Below are 20,603 nucleotides of genomic sequence, written 5' to 3'. Positions count from 1 at the left end.
ATTTGTGGCCGCGGCTAAACCAGCCCCAGCCGCGGGATTGAGTTAGGCTCTCGCTCACCGTACTAGTGGCAATACGCTTACAAGAGTTTGCTATACATACATACTCGTACACAAACCCACGTCCGTAATACCTGATTGCACAGGGCGAAGCAGGACTTCTAGCCCACAAGTAATCAGAGGACAACTTGCAGCCACTATTGTTATGAAAATCGCGGAAAAATGTAAGTCTATGGTTACGAAGCCTAACAAATTTAAAAAATTTAAGTATGGTTGTTACAGATATGATGAAGTAATGAGCGCATGGCCGAGGGTGGTGCATAAGTTTTATCATATTTAATTCGGGTAGCTTACAGATACATTCACATATTAAACTCAAAATTCTTATGTAAAATCCATTAACAAGCTTCCACAGATTGGAGAAGTTAGTAAGGACACAATCCCGGTCGGTTTTCATGACATGCTCGGGAACTCAAGCTGCTGAACGTGTTCTATTTTTAATTATTCACTGCCAGTAGTAGTAGCAAAACAAAAGAAGCAGGTTAGTGCTTGAAGGATTCATCAAAATAACACATAGTAGACATGCCGGAACCATTCGGTCCCGACTGATATTTTTTTATCATCACGCCAGCGATGTCTGTAGGCAAGTTTCCAAATGACCATAATAAAGTTAGTAAAACTCAAAGTTTTCCTTTTGTTAGAATTCGTAGTGTACTAACTGCAAGCCAGGCGATGAAAGACCAATGTTTAACCTTTACACAGAGAATGCTGGCTTGAAAAAGGTAGGATTTTTGTAAAGTTCGCCCCAGCCGCCAATAAACGAAATAGATTGGCCATATTAAGCGCCACAGGTTTCTGCAGACCAGCTCAATTTATATTTTCCTCTACAGCCTTAATAAATGACTCCCTCCCCGATTTTATTTAATTTGTCCCAGTTATTAATATTAAACAAAATATAAGTTTAGTTTTGTTAGTTTACGTTTAACATAGAACACGTTTAGCTGCTTGTCTTCCCGGGCATGTCGTAAAAACCGACAGAGGGATTGTGTCCTTTAACATGATGGACTAATGTTATGGGCGATAGGTTGATCCCTTATCACCATAAGGTTCATCATAATCCAACTTATGACATCGTATCAACAGTGGCTGCAAGTTGTCTTTGATTACTTGTGGCTCTGCCCACCCCGTTCGGGATTACGGGCGTGAGTTTATGTATGTATAAGTTTAAAAACTAAAACCCGACTAAGGAAAAATCACTCTTTAAAATAAGTAAATAGGTTTTCTCAGAAATTCTTCCGAATAGTGATTATTAGAAGATAGCCGTGGTCGTGTGCCAATCATCTTGTTTCATACTTTTTAGAGGGTGATTTTTCCGTAGTGTGTTTTAGTTTTTAAAGTTATATTTTATTTATATTACTTTGAGGTCTTATATATTAAGGTAACATGCCTCCGATGCATGTTCTAAGCAAGATTTGGAGACAACACCTATCCGGAACATGTCTGAGCAGCCATGTTATCATAAACATAACATAAACTGCCTATATACGTCCCACTGCTGGGCACAGGCCTCCCCTCAATCAACCGGAGGGGGTATGGAGCATACTCCACCACGCTGCTCCTCTGCGGTTTGGTGGAGAGCCATGTTATCAATTCAACGTAATTACCGAGTAAATACAAGAAAACCCACATATAAAAGCTAGTAATGTGTACATATTTGAAATGTGCAATTTAAGCCTTTTTTATTTCATACCATATACACAATCTTACGAAAAAACATTTTTTTCGTCCTCACTTTATGGCCTCTGGAGGGCATTGAATTTATCCTGACGTCACATAGACTATAACCACCGGATAATCAAGACGGTTCTAATGACACTTCATTTATTAAATCTGATAGGTGGTTTAGAAGTTATGTTGGAATACATACATAGCGGTCAAACACATAACCCTCCTTTACGCTTCGCCACAGTCAGGTACTTAATAATAAATCCAAACTAGTAGAACCACCGTTTTGAAGACTTCTTCAAACACTTTCGTAGTGAGCGCGAATAATTCTAAGTTTATTATTACTTAAGTACTTACTTACTTTGAGCGAATGCCCAAGTGCCAGTTACCATTAGATAAAATAACTAAAGAACGTCTAGGGCCCTGTGCCGAGGTTTTTCTTGCAGCTTCTTTTCCCCGGCTATACAGGTTGTGAGAAGCTGCAGTAGTTTTAGGCGGATGACACGTTCGTTATGTAAAAAATGACGATTCAAAGTGTAACTATGTTATTGTTATGATATTTTTGAATTTGAATAACGATAGATACAGTATTAAACATTTAGATAAAAGAGAAAAAGATTTGTTTAAATCATACGATATATATATATATATATATATATATATATATCGTATATATATATATATATCGTATATATATATATATATATATATATATATATATATATATATATATATATATATACGATATATATATATATATACGATATATATATATATATATATATATATATATATATATGCATTTCGTTACAACAATTTCCAAATTCGCTAGCAGGCCGACTACCGCTTCTGCACCAAGTGACAAAACTAGAAACAGAACAAATTCCTGTTAACAAACACGGTTCACGGTTGGCTGGTATTTTGTTAGTTCACCACAACAGCATGAAGCTTTCATTTGTTTTCCTCTTCAAAGCCTCTCCCCAGCTAACTAGCCACTCTATTTTTTATTGTACAACAAGTTCTTGTAGTAAAAAGAGGATTTTGCTTTGCCAGTTTAATATTTTTTTTATGGAACTACGACTTGCTTTATATTCAGTCGTTCGGGTCATCTGACAAGTTAGTTCTTGAAATGCAGATAGAAATCACTGGTTTTTATTTAAAGATATACTTACTTTAGTGATATGCGACTCAATTTATCTATTTCGTATCAATATGTTAGTCCGGCAAACGTAGCGAATACACATCATACACATAGTCTAAAACAAAGTCACTTTTTCTGTCCCTATATCCCTATGTAAGTACGCTTAAATCTTTAAAACTACGCAACACATTTTGATGCGGTTTTTTTATAGATAGAGTGATTCAAGAGGAAGGTTTATATGTATAATAACATCCATTAAGTAGTGGAGAAATACTGTTATTTTTGAGGTTTTTAATGTGATGTGGTAAATAATTTCATTTTTTCGTCAGCATTGCAATTTTACCGGGATATTGTTAATTATGGCCACCTACTTCGAACTTAACACAAGCTCACGACTATTTTCCAATGGGGTAGTCATAGGTACATCTTTCTTAAGATGAACTAAGTACCCACACCTCACCGGGCTTTCTGTTACCTACGTCGAAGTTGTGTAGTACACACTAACATTTGTTTCATATTATGGCAACACCGCTTTTAACTTTTCTTCTACCCTTCTAACATCATGGCGATGGGGTGTTGCTTTTTCATTTTAGTTAATTTAAATTATTTTAAACTAATACAGTACATTTCAAAAGTCAAGCATGTGTATTTTATTTATATCTAACACAAGCGACGCATAGAGATTACGTTATAAATTAATATAACAACCTGCATATTGTTATGTGGAAACGATACAACCATTACAACCGTCGGTCAGGTAAAATTATGCCCCGAGAAATGAATATTTAAACGTTGTATCTATTAAAAGAGCGTATCTGTGACCGAGAGGACGATCATTGAAACGAAACACAAATGGATCCGTCCCACCCACCAGTGATCCCCCACATTTAGCGACGACCTTTGCTGAGCGCGGTGACATTTAACTACCACTGCAGGTAGCTCTGCTATACTACTGATCACAGACCGAGAAGGTCCCACGCACACTCCTCCTCCCTGAATATTAATGTGAGTGACCAATATCCGATACGAGACTATTCAGTCAACACAAAGGCGCTCAGCTGACTTTGCTGGAGTACAAGTTAAAAAGATTTATAGAATGTATTCAAGATTTCGATTTTATTTCACACACGTCTTTCAAATATATTTCAATCCAGCGAGTGGGTGTGGTAGTTCGGGCAGAACTCTCTTTACGACTGTTGTGTTTAAGCTCGGTTCAGCGTAACCACTGGTATTAGCTAAGCTCTAACAAAGTAGTAGTAGCAGTAGTATAATACCATTTACCAATACTTGAAATACCAGTTTTATACTTTAGTCGCGGTATTGGAAGATTTGGGTACTTATTAATAATGCCGTTGCAAGGATCTTTCCCAGCAACATTGGTTACATAAGCTTCATGCAAGCACATGAACGTCGGAGATGAAGCAGTCGCCGTAGCTGAAACCTACTGGATCACATCATAAGTACCTAATCATTCCAAAAGCGCTTAAGGTAGTTTCTATACGTATTAAATAAATATTTACTATTTGAAACGTAGGTATATTTACTTACTGATTACAATTTATTTGGATTCAAAACTAATTTATAAAATGTATAATTATAATATACTTACCTACTTAAATTTATATAATTTTTAACCGTCCTGTTGTTATATTTACTTATCTAAATATTGCTCACAGTTTTTTATTTTCCAACCCCAATTATTATTCTTTTATGCCTTAAAAACCGTGAAACTAAGCGACAAAATTACTGGCAAACCGTAGCATGGAAGTCTCAAATGCAAACTCGTTATTTATGACATATAATAAAAAAACCTCATAATAACCGATATAAAATTAGTGTTCGTGTAACCAGGAGTCGCGGCCGTAGATGTGGCGATAGCGTCGCGAGTGAAATACATTTTAAGGTCGCGTGTCTGCAGGAATTACTGAACATCACGGCCGACACCCCACGCGGTGCGGGCACGCATTACTGTTCACGCATAACTCACGCCAGGACCCTGTGTAGAGGTGGGCAGGCCTACAATACGTCAAAAAATACTCGCAGAGTTTACTTACAATTGTAAGAATAACCAGAGTCCATGATGACAGCAGTTTGTTTTCTGAACGTAATAGCTTTTTAATTTAATTTAAATAGCTTATATTATACGCCCCACTGCTAGGCACAGGGCTTCCCTCGATCAACAGGAGGGGGTATGGAGCATAACCACCACTCTACTCCGCTGCAGTTGGTGGTGGCTTATCGTGCTTTCCGAAATGCGGAAACATCTTACTTATCTGGATAATCAAATGACTGAAGACTGCTATGTCCTAGTCAAAAAAACTCAAAATGTAATTTCGACCATGATTTCAACAGGAATCTAACTCGGAACTTCAGATCGCGAGCCCAAGGCTCTTCTTCTTTTACTTGACTCTTCCCAGTTTTTCAACAAAAGTCTTTCCTGAAGTTGTACATTTCCACAAAATTCCTTTTCCAATGAAACCTCGGAAGCTTTGAAAGAATTCAGTATATATTTGAGTCTAAAATAAACAGCGTCTTTGCATTGTTTCAAGAGCACTCGGCAGCGAGGGCCTCGGGCCTCTCGGCGGCTCTCGAACGCCGCGAGAGCTCCTCGACTCAGACGCATTTTTTCGAAGCCGCTCTCTCTTGAGACGATACACACTTGCATTCTTCAAGCGACCCACCTTGTATTTGGGTTGGAGATATATTTAATTCCGTCCATTTTAAAAACTTTCAGTGGTGGATTGTGATTAAGTGTAGATACTTGTTTATTGTGTATTCACTTGATTTATTTGATTGAAATTATGATTCTGAGCTTCTTAGAACACTTTCCTCGCGGTTCGAGCCACGTCAGAGGCCATTGGCGGCTTAATAATAATTCTGCGAGCAGAGTTGGTGAGATCGGGTCATAGACACACCCCGGACACTTCATACTTAACAACGTCGTTGTACATAGTAATATTCCTTTTTCTATGTCATAGACGAAGAAGGAGCGATCGCAAACGGCGAGTGCTGACTACCGACCAACCTATAAACATTAGCCTTATTTTTCTCACATTATGACATTAATATCCTGCTGTACGTCCAGACAAATAAACTATGTAATAACAATAATATCCGTTCATAAAGTGGACAACAACGCAATTTCCTTCAATAAACATAAATACTTAAAGAATATTTATAATACCGCACATGCGGTAGAATGTAGAAGTCGAAACATTGACGTCATATGAACGTAATCGTGATGAAGTACTTGTACTAATTTATGACTAAGGACTGGTAACCTGACCTGACCTATGTTATAATTAAATGTTTGGAGACCAATACCACAGTCGCTGCGAATTGTTTCTAAATAGCCTGACGTAGCTCATGTCACCACCCAATTAAGTAAATGGTAACCGTGACCAAAGTGTCTTATGAAGCATAAAAGCATCTTATTTTCGGGCAAACAGACGACACGGTCTGCCGTGACGTGGCTCGAACTGCGATGAAAGTTCTCTAAGAAGCTCAGAATCATAATTTCCACATGAACACTGAAGCACAAAATCATCTTACTTTCGGACAATCAAGACTGTATGTCTGCAATGTTCTAACCAAACCATGTCGCCACTGGAAGTCGAACTCAAGACGTCCAAGGGCCTGTTTAATAAAAGTTACAATTGTAAATTACAATGACAATTTGATGTACATTGCGGAGTGTGTGATCACGAATATTTTGCAGTTTCATATTAGCTACGTAATGAACATCAAATTGTCGTTGTAATTTACAATTGTAAGTTTTATTAAACAGGCCCCAGATCGTGAGCGCTTTAACCACTAGACCGCGACCTTTACAGGCACAGTCTCCCTGTTACAGTATTCTAGCATGTTTGTGACTCAGCGCGGTGATCGATTACTCGCCAAACAAAGTATCGTTTTATCTCGGTCATTGATATATACTTTAGGCTTAAACCTACAAAGTATAGCTACTCTTACAACCCAAAAAATGTGTCAGTCACTGTACGCTTGGGTGGCTTGAAATAAAAGGAGTTTTGGTACCTATAGTCTTAACTATAAGTATCTATAAGTTCCGTCTTACACAGACTGTTGTGTATTGTAAACGTTTATTAGTATGTATTTAGTAAGTTACTACTTAATTACTTAAATCACCTACTCAGTCAGATGTACCTACCCACCTACCTATTTAATACCTAACGAATTGTGTTTAGGTTCCATTCCATTCAGATTCTCAGTACGTATAAACTTTCATAGTGTAGATAGGTATTTAGATAAATTAAAACGCAAAACATGTTATACACCGGATCACAGCGAAACATATTTTACGCAAAAGAAATGACATTTTTTAAGCACGTCCTTATAGAATCTCGAAAAGGTCGAGGGTTCGAATGCGTACAGTCCGTAACGATGAGATTTACGGGGCTTAAGAACGAATTTATTAATAACCATCGACTTTGCGTACAAGGAAAACGCGTAAGGTAACCTGGATACGCTTACAAAGCAATTTAAAGAGGTTTAAAAGAAAATGATTTATTTTTATAACGGATTGTGCCACGCATACTGCAGGAAAAATCATTAGATATGAACTTACCTACTCTGTTCATTTTAATGTGCTCTATCATTGTGGCAGGTGTGTGTTTCATTTATAATAACTGCATGAATACGTTCCTAAGCTAAAAGCTAATTTAATATAACAGCCCTTTGTATTATTATAAAGTTAATGTAGAAGTTAAACAGCGTGTGTTTGTGTTGTGGTAAAGATAGCTTCGATAGCTCCAGTGGTGTACGTAAACATAGGTCGCGTTGGTTGTTTGAGCGAAAAGGGCGGTTGTACAAAAATATCCTACAGACAAGTAACAGAGGGAAGGTGGGAAAAACTTACAGATGCGCTGCAAAACGGAGATTTATATCCCCGGGGATTCCGTTGCTCGACGAGGGCCCTCGGAGATGATGAATCAGATGGCTGCGTGCACTTTTATGATGATAATTGTATTTTGTTTGGTCGGCCGGCACTCTCACGCACGGTTGTTGAAGCAAGAAGAAAAAATGAATGATTCGGAAATTTGAGTGAGCGTGTTCGATGAATGAATGAGCGCCGCCGGGTGATAGGAAAGGGTAGGAAGCGGGAATGTCTGATACTTGAACATTTTCCCCCCCCGCTGGCGAAATTTTGAGCCAGAAAGGCAATCAAAATCTTCACATTTGTTCACTCCAGCCACCAACAGAGTAAATTTGATAGACTATGATATGATGAGTTCTGTGACTGAATGTAAACTGATATGATGTGTGATAGAAATGATAAATATGCAATTATGATACATTATGATAAGTGTGATTTTTTGAAAAGAAATGTTAACATTGAAAATATACATAATTATGATAAAATAATAGAATGTCAAAATATTGCCAAGTTAACAGAGAATGTTTAGTCATATCCATCTGGGATAGGACAAAGCTTCACAAGAGGCCGTGTAATGACACCCTGTGTAGTCCTGACACTGGCGGAGCGGGCTATACCATCACGACCAGTGTACAGAGCAATGATGCGACCGAAGCGCCATCGCAAAGGATGCGCCAATTCGTCTTTGATAATAACGAGCTGGTCAGGTTTAACAGTACTAATGGGTTTTGTCCATTTCAAGCGTTGTGATAGTGTGGTAAGATATTCAGCGTGCCATCTTGACCAGAAGTCTTGATGCATGCGTTGAATAAGCTGCCAACGCGTGAGTCGATTCACTTGTATGTTAGTGTAATCTGGTGTTGGCAATGTAGTGAGAGGAGCCAGAGTCAAAAAGTGACCTGGAGTAAGTACTGTCAAATCATTGGGGTCCGTACTAAGTGGGCATAAGGGCCTCGAATTTAGTACGGACTCCACCTGAGTCAGAAGTGTATTCAATTCTTCGTATGTTAACGTTTGTATGCCGATAACACGATAAAGGTGAGTTTTAACAGACTTGACGCCTGCTTCCCACAGGCCCCCAAAATGTGGTGCTCCTGCAGGATTGAATTTGAATTCAATGCGCTCTGTTTCACAAGCTGTACGCATGAGATCAGATAATTGAGACTGAGCTCCTTTAAAATTGGTGCCACAGTCACTATGAATTGTATTGCACCTACCGCGTCGGGCAATGAACCTACGGAGGGCTGCCAAAAATGATTCCGTTGATAAATCGGATGCTAATTCCAAATGGAGTGCCTTCGTAGCGAAGCATACGAAAAGACACAAATAAGCTTTCGTGGTGCGAGCACCGCGATATCTTTGAAATGTGATATTAAAAGGACCTGCATAATCACAGCCCACTGACTGGAATGCTTTGATTTGAGTAATGCGAGCCTTTGGTAAGTCTGCCATTTCAGGCTGAAAAGCAATCGGCTTCACACGGAAGCAACGATAACATTTTGATATAACATGATTAATAGCTCGTCTTGGTGATAAAATCCAAAAATTTTGGAGCAATAAATACTGCAAGGTCTGTAGACCAGGATGAAAGTTTTCATTGTGAACGCATTGAATGATAAGTTGTGTTAAGCGGTGTTTACGCGGAAGTAAAGCAGGATGCTTAGAGTTATATTCAAGCTCAGAACGAGCAAGCCTTCCCCCCACGCGCAAAACGCCTGTTTGATCTAAAAATGGATTAAGCTTCCTAAATTGCTTTGATAAAGGACGATCTGAACGGAGGTTGTGAATTACCTCGCTAAACTCAGAGCTCTGAACATGTATCACGAGAACCATGAGAGCATTATGCAGCTCAGTCTCTGTTAAGTGGGCAGACTCAGAGCGCTGATTTTTACGCAGAGCCTCAATAAAACGCCTGCAATAGGCAAAAATGCGCTGTATCTTGCGCAGGGATGAATGTTTGTTGATCAACTGATCGATTACGGCAGGATCTTCGATGATAGAGGTTGTTATCAGAGTTGTCAAGGTACGTTTCTCACACACCACATCCTGATTTGATTCTAATGATGATTTTTCAGTTACAGGTTCGCTGGGCCAGTGGTCTTCGTCTTCAGTTAACCATTCCGGGCCTGTCCACCACAGGTCGTGACTGATGAGATCATCTGGTATTAAGCCACGGCTGGCACAGTCCGCTGGATTTTGTTTCCCAGGAACATGACCCCACTTGGCATTAGGCACTTTGCGTTGGATGTTAGATATGCGGTTGCCGACGAACACTTTAAAGTTTGATGATTTGGACTTGATCCAAGCCAGGACTATCATAGAATCAGACCAGGCGTAAACGCCGTCTATGTTGATGATGTTAGAAAAGATGTTCAAGACATAATGCATGAGATCTGCGAGCAATGAGGCACCGCATAATTCGAGCCTTGGAAGAGTCCTGCGTTTGGTAGGTGAAACGCGTGATTTTGCGCTTACCAAAGCGATATGATAATGATTTTGAGCATTAGTGGAACGGAGATATACAACACCCGCATATCCAGCCTCACTCGCGTCGCAGAAACCGTGAAGTTGATAAGTGACTGCGTCGTCCCGCGTGATGCGTCTCGGGATGTGAAGTTGCAAAAGATTGGGGAGCTGTGAAATATACTTCGTCCAAAGTTGATTGATTTCGTCGGGTACTGGATCGTCCCACGAAGAACCCAAGAGCCACAAACGTTGAATAAGATGCTTTGCTAAAAATGTTAATGGTGTTAAAAGACCAATCGGATCATATATGCGTGCAAGCTCCGAAAGCATTGTACGCTTGGTACAATCACGTGATATCTGATTGACTTGATAATTGAAAATGTCTTGAGATGAATTCCAGGCTAACCCGAGAACTTTCACGAATTGGGTATCACTGTCAAAAGTCACGTCTGGAACCGCCTTGTGATCTTCTGGTACGTCTTGTAGCACAGCTGAGTGGTTGCTGGACCACTTCCTGAGCTCGAAGCCTGCAGAACCCATAATGTTAACGAGCTGGTGCTTGATCTCCAAAGCCTGGTGAGTATCTTGAGCGCCAGTGACGACGTCATCGACGTACAGATCGTTAAGCAGAACTTCTGCAGCAGCAGGGAAAGCTGTCTGCTCGTCTTCGGCCAGTTGGTGCATGCTACGTATAGCCAAGTACGGCGCTGATGATACGCCGAACGTAACTCGATTGAGACGGTACTCCTGGATTGATTGATCAGGTGAACTTCTGAACAGGATACGTTGATAATCACGATGTTCTTTCGCGACTATAATCTGCCGGTACATTTGTCGTACGTCAGCAGTGAAGACAATGGCATGGAGTCGAAAGCGCAAAATGATGTTACTGATATCAGCTTGAAGCTTGGCACCGGTCAGCAGAGTGTCATTCAAAGAGACGCCGTTCTTGTCTTTATTGGAGGCGTTGTAGACGACCCGAAGCCTTCCAGGCTTAATAACTGCGTGATGTGGTATATAGTAAGCAGTAGGGGATTGACACTGCTCTGGTGGAACAATCTCCATCTGCCCTGATGATAGATACTCCATGACATGCTCCTGATAATCTTGATGAAATGATGGATTACGAAGCAAACGCTTTTCAAGCTGCTTGAATTGACGAAGGGCTATATCATATGAACCCTCAAAAGTTGGCTCTTGGTCACGAAACGGAAGCCGAACGATGTATCGCCCGTGTGCGTCACGCTCATGTGTTGATTGATAAATCTCCTCACAGCGCACGTCGTCTGGAGAGAGACTTGATTTTTCTGATGATGATGGTATAGTGTCAATCTCCCAAAACTTTTGGACTGCATCGTCTAACTTTGCATCCATTGATAAATGATTGATTGATAATGGTACGGGAGATGATGTTGATGATAATGTTTTACCCATGAGGACGTATCCAAACACGGTATTGATGGCTGATGCTGCCTGATCTCCGCCGTCTATCTTGCCCGGCAATAAGATGTGCGGAAAGATCTCGCCACCGATGAGAATATCAACGGGACGCGAAGTGTGAAAATGCTCATCTGCGAGCTTTATGTTTGATATATGTTTGAAATGATCCTTGATAATAGGATGAGTAGGCATGTCGCCACAAATCTTGTTAAGAGTCACAGCCTCAGTGGAAAACAATGGCTCCGTTTTACCTACTGGACGGATCTCCATGAAAACTTTGTTAAATGATTTTGTAGGTATTCCACCTATACCCGACATGGGTGTGTTTGATTTATAACGAGTCAGGCCTAAACGGTTGACACAAGCGTTTGTTATGATGTGGCTCTGACTACCTGGGTCCAACAATGCGCGGACCTTCTGATAACAACCCCTACCATCCCTAACTTCCACCTCTGCCGTAGCCAGCATCACAAATGAAGACCCGGACATACCGCCAGAAACATTGGAGAGAGAGGTAACAGGTGTGATCGCACTCTCATCAGACACTGAAGCGGTCTGATTGTTTGATGATGATGAAGTTTGATTATTATTAACTGATGACTTAGATTGTTGACTTTTGTTTAATGAATTAGATTGTTGATTTTTGTTGGTTGGAAAATGCAATAAACTGTTATGTTTTTTATTACAATATTTGCAAGCATGTGATGAGAAACATTGATCAGCAGAGTGATTTGAACGGAGACAATTTAAACAAAGTTTATTTTGTCTGACAAGTTTGGAACGTTCCTGAGGAGACTTTGATAAAAAGCTTGAACACATGAAAAGAGGATGATATTTAGAGCACAAAATACAACCTGTGCCAGATGCTTGTGCTAGCAACATGGTTGGTGCCGTTCTTGACTGGTTCTGCTTGGGCTGTGCTTGATTTTTATTGGATGTGACATTACCCGTTGACAAGGTAGAGCGTTCCAGAGCGGAGCACCTATCTTCTAAGAATTTTTGTAATTCAGAGTAGGAAGGAAAATCACTACCCTTCGTAGACAATTCGAATGCCTCACGTGACTTCGGATCTAATCTTGTCAACAAAGAATGAAACAGAACAAAGTCCCAATCAGTTGTAGGAAGCCCTAAGCTTTTAAGCATTGAAAGATTCTCGTTGAATGTATCCAACAAATTCCTCAGAAGATGAGCCGAGCCTGAAGGAACCGGCTTTGAATTGGTGATCTGTTCCCAACATACAAAAGCAAGGTATCGTTTGTTATTGTATCTGTTTTTTAAAGCCTCATAAGCACTTAGATAATTGGCTTCCGAAATAGGATATGGCCTGATGATGTTGATTGGTTCACCCGACAGTGATGTATGTAAATACTGGAATTTTTCCACATTAGACAAATCTGTACGGCGGTGAACAAGGGTATTGAATAAGTCAATGTAACCCGGAAAGTCTTTAAATTGACCTGAAAATGTTGGCAACTTAATAGTGGGCAATTTGCTATGTGATTTGCTAGGTGGAGGTGCATCTTTTTGTGTGTTTGGTTTTTCCGCAGGCAATAAATTACGCTTAATCTCAAGAATTTCGAAGAACATGTCATCAGCTTTCTCTTGGTATATCGCTTCTTCACTTATCATGTCACTTGTAGCTTGAGACTTGTCTAATTCACTCATGAGACTGACATGCGCATCATTAAAGGAGTCCATGATAGACTCTAAGCGTGAACACCATGTTACAAAACGAGGCAAAATCGCGACATCCTTCTCACAACTTCTTGCGCACTTGACACCATCTTCTAGGCGTTTGAAAGCTATATTTCGCTTTGATCTATAGTGGGACAGCAACGATTCACTCATTTTGAACGAAATTAATCAGTAAAGTTGAAAAAAACAACAAGAAACTGATTTGATATTATAACCAACACTTCCGAGATATTGTTAACTTTGTGCTTAATTCAGGCTGTAAAGAAGGCTAAAAAACATAAAACATATGATGATCTATCGATTGATAATGTTATTATCCCGAAAACAATAGAAAATTGTGAAAAATAAACGATAATTTTCTACAAAATGCAATACGATACGAAAATGCAAATTGACAGCTAATGGAATGAATGTTATGAAGAATTCGAATGAATGACATTAATTATTCACTCATTGAATGGTAATATTTTTCTACCATAGAACGAATATTATCCGAATGATTGAATGTTATGATGAGTGCTATTCTGATAACTGTTTACGTACGATACAATTTTTTTTTGTTTGATATTAAATTCGAAGGACCGTTATTTTTTTTTATGACAAAAGTGTCGTCATATGGTACGAACACTAAAATGAAATAAAATGATAGATGTGATGCAAATTAACTTATTGTGCGATATGCTACACAAAATATAATTATTTATGTTTAATGAAAAACGCTATGTTTCGAGTGCGATATGCTACACTGAAATCATACGCCAATTATGAAATGATATTTTTTCAAGTGCGATATGCTACACTGAAAATTAACTGATGTGAATGTGATACAAAAATAACGATATTCGTTGAGTGCGATATGCTACACTCAAACAAAAATACGTTTATGTGCTGATGTTGCACAAAGTGATTCTCACAACAAAACAAAATGATGTAATTTTAAGCGCCGTATGGTACGCCCAAAAAAAAATGAATTTGATGAAATGTTTTAGTGTCGCATGTTACACATAAAACAACGCTTGATATGGTACAAAACGTAGGTTAGAAAACCGTATTATACGATTGTACAAAAACGTTATGAGAATCGGCTCCCAACGACCGCGCTCGCGCCGAACCGACAAGTTTCAACCGGTAGAAGAAAAAATATGAATGAATCTTTCTCTTACTACCCCAAATGGATGAAACTAATTAATTAAATATGATGTAAATATGTTGAAAAGTGTAAAATATGTTGTGATATGATAATATTTATGTTCCCTACGTGAAATATCACTTGTTTTTTATTAGAAAGTTGATGGCTTTTGCGAACAAATATGGACGCCAAAACTTTTTCTCAAACAACCAATTTGCGGTGCAAATATGAAAATTCGGCTCGTAAGGCCCAAAAATGTTTGTGTTGTGGTAAAGATAGCTTCGATAGCTCCAGTGGTGTACGTAAACATAGGTCGCGTTGGTTGTTTGAGCGAAAAGGGCGGTTGTACAAAAATATCCTACAGACAAGTAACAGAGGGAAGGTGGGAAAAACTTACAGATGCGCTGCAAAACGGAGATTTATATCCCCGGGGATTCCGTTGCTCGACGAGGGCCCTCGGAGATGATGAATCAGATGGCTGCGTGCACTTTTATGATGATAATTGTATTTTGTTTGGTCGGCCGGCACTCTCACGCACGGTTGTTGAAGCAAGAAGAAAAAATGAATGATTCGGAAATTTGAGTGAGCGTGTTCGATGAATGAATGAGCGCCGCCGGGTGATAGGAAAGGGTAGGAAGCGGGAATGTCTGATACTTGAACAGCGTGACCAAAAATACATATTCCTTGATTGATTATCGACTTCCGCTATACTTCTAGGTACCTACTTATTTATTTTATTTTTTCTGAGTAGAAATAAACTCGTATTTGATACAAAGTAAGCCACATCAAAATTTACACTAAAAATTAAGTACCTACAAACATCGCGAATCACGAACAGCATAAAAATGTTACAATTTATTTACCTATGTTCGTAACGTTGTAACGCTTACTCAACATTGAAACACAAAGGGCGTCAAGAACATAATTGCATTAACATTTAAGTAGGCGTTAAAATATTTTCCCTTTCAAGTCTAAGTGCAAAGCGTACTGATTTTGATGGGCTTGCATATTTTTCATTGGAAATACTTTTATATACAATATGTAGTAACTAATAATATCTGCACTGTACTCATTGAAAACACTCGCTCAAGGTACATAAATATCAATCTTATCACTGATAAAATAAAGATAAAAATTATTGTGATAAACCTCTTGAAAGAAGTTCAAGGCTAAACAGATGAGATTTTGCGTTGAAATTTAAAAATAATCCCGATGCAACTATTGTTTCAAATGTCAAACGTACGTAGCTGATAGTTTAATCAATCATAATCAAACAATGCTCTGTAGCCTCTCGAGATAAATGCTACATATTCGAAACCTGACGGCCTCATTCAATTAATTAGCTTGCTAGCAATTAATTAAACAAAGCAACAGAAAAGGAAGTATCTAAATGTCAAATGAATTGTGACAAAGTTTGATTTTCTCCTTTTGTTTTTAACTTATTACGCCACTAGAAGCCAATGTTTCTAACATTTTACAAGCAATTGTTTGTAATGTAATGAATGACACACCTATGTGCTGGATACAATCATTGACGTTTCCTAAACGGAGCTCGGAAGGGTAACAATGAAAACTCTAACCTGTTTGACGATGAGCCGTGCGACTCTGGGGCTGGCGAAGGTGACGAACCCGTAGCACTTGGAGACGCCAGCGCGGTCGTAGATGACGCGCGCCGCCGTCACCGTCGCGAACCCTGAGAAGAACTTCCACAGGTCCTCATCTGTGGTGGTGAGGGAGAACCCTCCCACGAATATCCTGTTGTGGATGACGGTGCCAAACTTGGGCGCGTCTGACGGCGGCAGCGAGTCGTCAGTATCCTCCTCCGGAGAGTTCAACAGAGCCTTCAGCTTCTCGTGCGGGTCAGCGCTCTTCCTGTTGTTGGCCGCACTCTCCTCCACCATATGAGCACAACTCGCCGATTCACTCCTGATGTACCTCTTCACACCACCCTCCATGGCTCCAGGTAACCGACTGATTAATCTTAAAACATGTTCCCTTGTTTACTAAACTAAAAACGCTAGCTGAACTAAACGGGCACTAATGTTCAGGGGAAAACAATTCGTACTGGCAGTAGAGCGCGGTTTTATCGATTTTGGTGAAACGCGCTCACACGAACACGCTGCGTTGCGCAGCTCCTCGCTACTGTTTGTGAAACAAGGTAAAGACTAGACACGTAAAGATAACAGTGTGTGGTTTGAGATTTCGAAGATACGCACTAAAAATAGTGTTTGAGCTATTGTCGCCCGCTATTTTTAATGGTCGAGGTAAATAGGTCATCTGAATGCGCCGTTTGGTTCATGTCTAGGTGCAGTTTCATTTCTGTTTATTAAATATAGGTGGCAGTACTGTATCGTGATGTTTTTACTATTCCTGCCCTATGACAAATATATCTCTGCATTTCTATTTAATACGTTAGGTACCTTCTATGATTGTATTTATTTCAACTAAATATTTTTTTTATAATAAATTGTATGCAAGTTATCCTGTCGATACATACACATATTTATACATTGGTGGATTAACAAATAAAACATAACAAAAAAGGTATCGAAACGTAATATTTTTTTTACAATAGGCTGTTTGGAATGAAAAGAAATTCGACAACAAAACGAATTACTTCAGGTTTGACGTTTACCAGTGTTGCTTGCTACATAACAAGATGTTCCTTGAAATAAGGCAGACAAGCTTTTAAAATACTGAATGCGATTTTCCAGGCTATCTTCCCTAAAAAAAATATAGATGGCGCTGTACTGACCTGTCTTCGTTTAACCTTCTAATTTCATGGATGACAGTCATATGCATCTTTTATCCTTGTTTTTGCGTATAAATGATGGCTCTTGTCATTACACTTAGGCACAACACTGTCATCTTCCACCTATTAATATTCTGTTCAAAGTAAAGACAAGCGATTAGGTAGCAACATAATCCTTTATCATAATTATCTGATCCCAATATCAAACAACAATTATTTTGATATCACTATGCTTCTGCCATTTTATTATAATATTTTTTTAGTAGGTAAGTATAGATTTTCCACAAGTGGCATTATATTACTTAGCCTGAAACGCAATTCCGTTCGCGTTGAGTTTTGGTCATTAAATTTATAATCATAGGTACAGCTCACTGCATACCTACCGAATACACTTGTAGAATACACACACTGGTGAAAAAAAAATCGAAATCAGTTTAATAGTTTCAGAGATTACTTAAATGAATTAAATACAAAACAGATACTTGGACAAATTAAAGGCGGTTATCGCAAAAAACGATATCTTTCAGACAAACTTTGAGAGAAGATATCATACACAATATACAGACTGCAGTATAACGAGCAAAAAGGTAGATGATTATACAAAAAAAAAAAATCATTATAAACTTACAAATTCGTACATCGGAATTAAGTGGATATTACAAAGACCTTGTATAGAATAGACGGAGCATATTTAAGACGAAAGAAAAACATAGGTTTTGTCTTTCGCACTCATGTGAGCCGTCATAAGTTAAAAAGAGATAAATATACTATCGTCGTAACGTCTTTTGTACTCGTGTAGCGGGTTTGTTATAGAAACGTACCTATAGTATATGTTTTTGTATCAGAACCACTAGTGCCGTTCCATGTCTTTATCGACATTATTATTGGCTAAATATTTCATGTTAGTCCAAGATCTAAAAAAATATACATTACAAATTGAATGATTAATTAAATACAGAAATAACGACCTAGTATCCATACCTGGGTGGGTAGAACCACAAGTAAATTAGTTAAAACGATACCTATTTGTACACTGATAGAAATATACCTAAGAAGAACCGTACGTTGCGGTGACAGATTCAGAACCACTTATTCAACGTAATTATCATGGACAAACTTCTTAAAGGTCAATTTATCATTTTTGAATCTATGTCATTTCGCAAGGTGTTATGGCCGAGGAGGTCGAGGACGGTCCATCTAGTCCACATATACTATAGAATCATTTTAATACGACATTCGGCCACCCTTTGGTTGCTATAAATCACATACCTACCCTTTTATAAAAATTAAATACACGTTTTTCATTGACTTGACCGGAAATCGAATCGGCTCTCGATACAAGAAGTAGACGACCTTCTAGTATATTTCGGGGATTATCTCAATGCGATTAAAGAATAAAAGCAAATACTTCTTTATAAGATTTTTATTCAATATAGTTAGAATACAATGACTACGAAGCACTGAACAATTCCGACTTTTGGTGATAAAAAAAAATATTTCCTCTTGTTCACTTTCTTTAGAAGTGTATAGTGTCGGCTCTGGTCGTTATAACTTTACCTGCAAGAATGGCACATATTAACGTGGAGCACACAAATACACAAGCATTGCATTTTTACACATTGCACATAGAAGGAATAATCACAGGTAATTACCAAAATAGTTATTCATACTAATTATTTTGTGCAATAGAGAATATTTGTATTGTATTGAAATATTTTTTCCATGCTAATGTAGAATACAAAAACGAAATAGCTGCAAATTTATCTATAAACTTATAACTAAACTTAAACTCACCTTATGTGAGATATGTGAGTGAATATTGTTGGTACTGCATCTCTATGTAATATTTTTTTTTGGTATCCTGCTCGATAGAAAGCAAGATACATCGAAATGTAATTAGCACAGGCTTAAATAAGGAGAAGGCGTCCTTCAGAAGAGAGAATTATCTCGTTTCATGGTCTGAATCTAATTGTTTCTTAATTTCTTGTTTCGTAAATTAGGATATTTCTGTACCGTCGGTGAAAAGTAATACAACTCGAGTTGTATCACTTTTGAGTTATTAGCACACACTTCATGTTCAAAAAATTCTCTTTCTTTCTGTCTAATTCTCGTAACTGTAGCTATTATAAATACGGAGATAATTTTTGTGTCTAGTGATATAAGTACTGTTTGTGAAGGATTCATGCTGTTATAACACGTGTAACATAATTCATCTTAACTTGCATTAAAGTGAAATGAAGATTTTCACTAAATATTTTGGTGTAAGTAAATGCAACTCAACATATATTAAAATACACGCAATCCTTGAATTCTCACAGTCCGTGTTTAATGATATAATTTTAGTTGTAACATCAAACACCAAATTTATTTTTTCGTGAAAAGTAATATAAATTAATATATATCAAAATATTTCAGAAAATGCGATCTTAGATATCAATAACGTGTCGTGTATAATGATACATACAAGTTCGATTCCATGCACCACCAGTGTGTATCCTAGGGTGACCTCCGCATAAACCTGTCTATGGGAAGACATTTTGTCTAGAACCACAGCAAACCATATCTGATCCGCATTGCGAATGGGTATAGGTTAAGTTAGTACTTCAGAACAAACCGTGTTTTTTCTCTTTCTGCTATAACCACCTTGTAGTACTTAATTACAGTACCTCAATAAGTTGTGGGTCCTGATCATGGCGTCGTTATCACCATGGCAGGGTTAGTCAAGAGGTATTTGAGATTTGTCATAACTGTCGTTAGTCTCCTTCCCTTAGCTCGAAGCATAGCTGTTTTACATAGTTTTCTTGATTACATGCAGGTTAAGCGGTGGCAGATTGAACGCTGCCTTCATTGCTAAGGAGGTTGTAGACGTGAAATAATGGCTCCAAATATTATCGAGCTCCAATTAACATGCAAGCAATTCAATACACGCTGGTTAGATCTTTTATGCAAGCGCCGGTAGTGGTATTTTTGAACCTACACAGCCGTAGATGACAGCTCGGCATCGGCAGCATCGGGATCTGCCACATCTTCTCAAGAGAAGATTACCAGTTTCTCAAACACGTTGAATGGTGTAAATTTGTCGAGCTTCCTCATTTTTATAAAGGGAATAACTGCTCTGAACTCTTGAGCACCACAAGTAATATTTGTTTTCTGTATTTTGATTACATAAGAGAGAATTACGCACAGGACTGTGAAAAATGGAAAGAGGAAGGGGAGGCCTTTGCCCAGCAGTGGGATCTTGTAGGATAGATTAGATTAGAATAAATAATTGGCAACACTACGGGCACAACCCTTTAATTAAACCAGGTCACAAAGTTGGTAAAAATCCCAGGAGGTATTTGAGCTTCTGAAAGGAGTTAGTTGG

General features: G+C 38.5%; 1 protein-coding gene across 1 annotated transcript in view; it reads right to left on the bottom strand.

Moving 5' to 3' along the window:
* Positions 1 to 16,770, bottom strand: part of LOC126377777 (protein boule-like) — a 32,152-nt gene extending 15,382 nt beyond the window's left edge. The window contains exon 1 of the mRNA XM_050025600.1: positions 16,068 to 16,770. Within this exon, the coding sequence (XP_049881557.1) occupies positions 16,068 to 16,442 (375 nt within the window). The 5' untranslated portion in view covers positions 16,443 to 16,770. The remainder of the gene's footprint in view (positions 1 to 16,067) is intronic.
* Between the last annotated feature and the right edge of the window lie 3,833 nt (positions 16,771 to 20,603).

Source organism: Pectinophora gossypiella, chromosome 24 (assembly GCF_024362695.1).
Source record: "Pectinophora gossypiella chromosome 24, ilPecGoss1.1, whole genome shotgun sequence".
NCBI lineage: Eukaryota > Metazoa > Arthropoda > Insecta > Lepidoptera > Gelechiidae > Pectinophora > Pectinophora gossypiella.
This window is presented reverse-complemented; position numbering and strand designations above follow the sequence as displayed.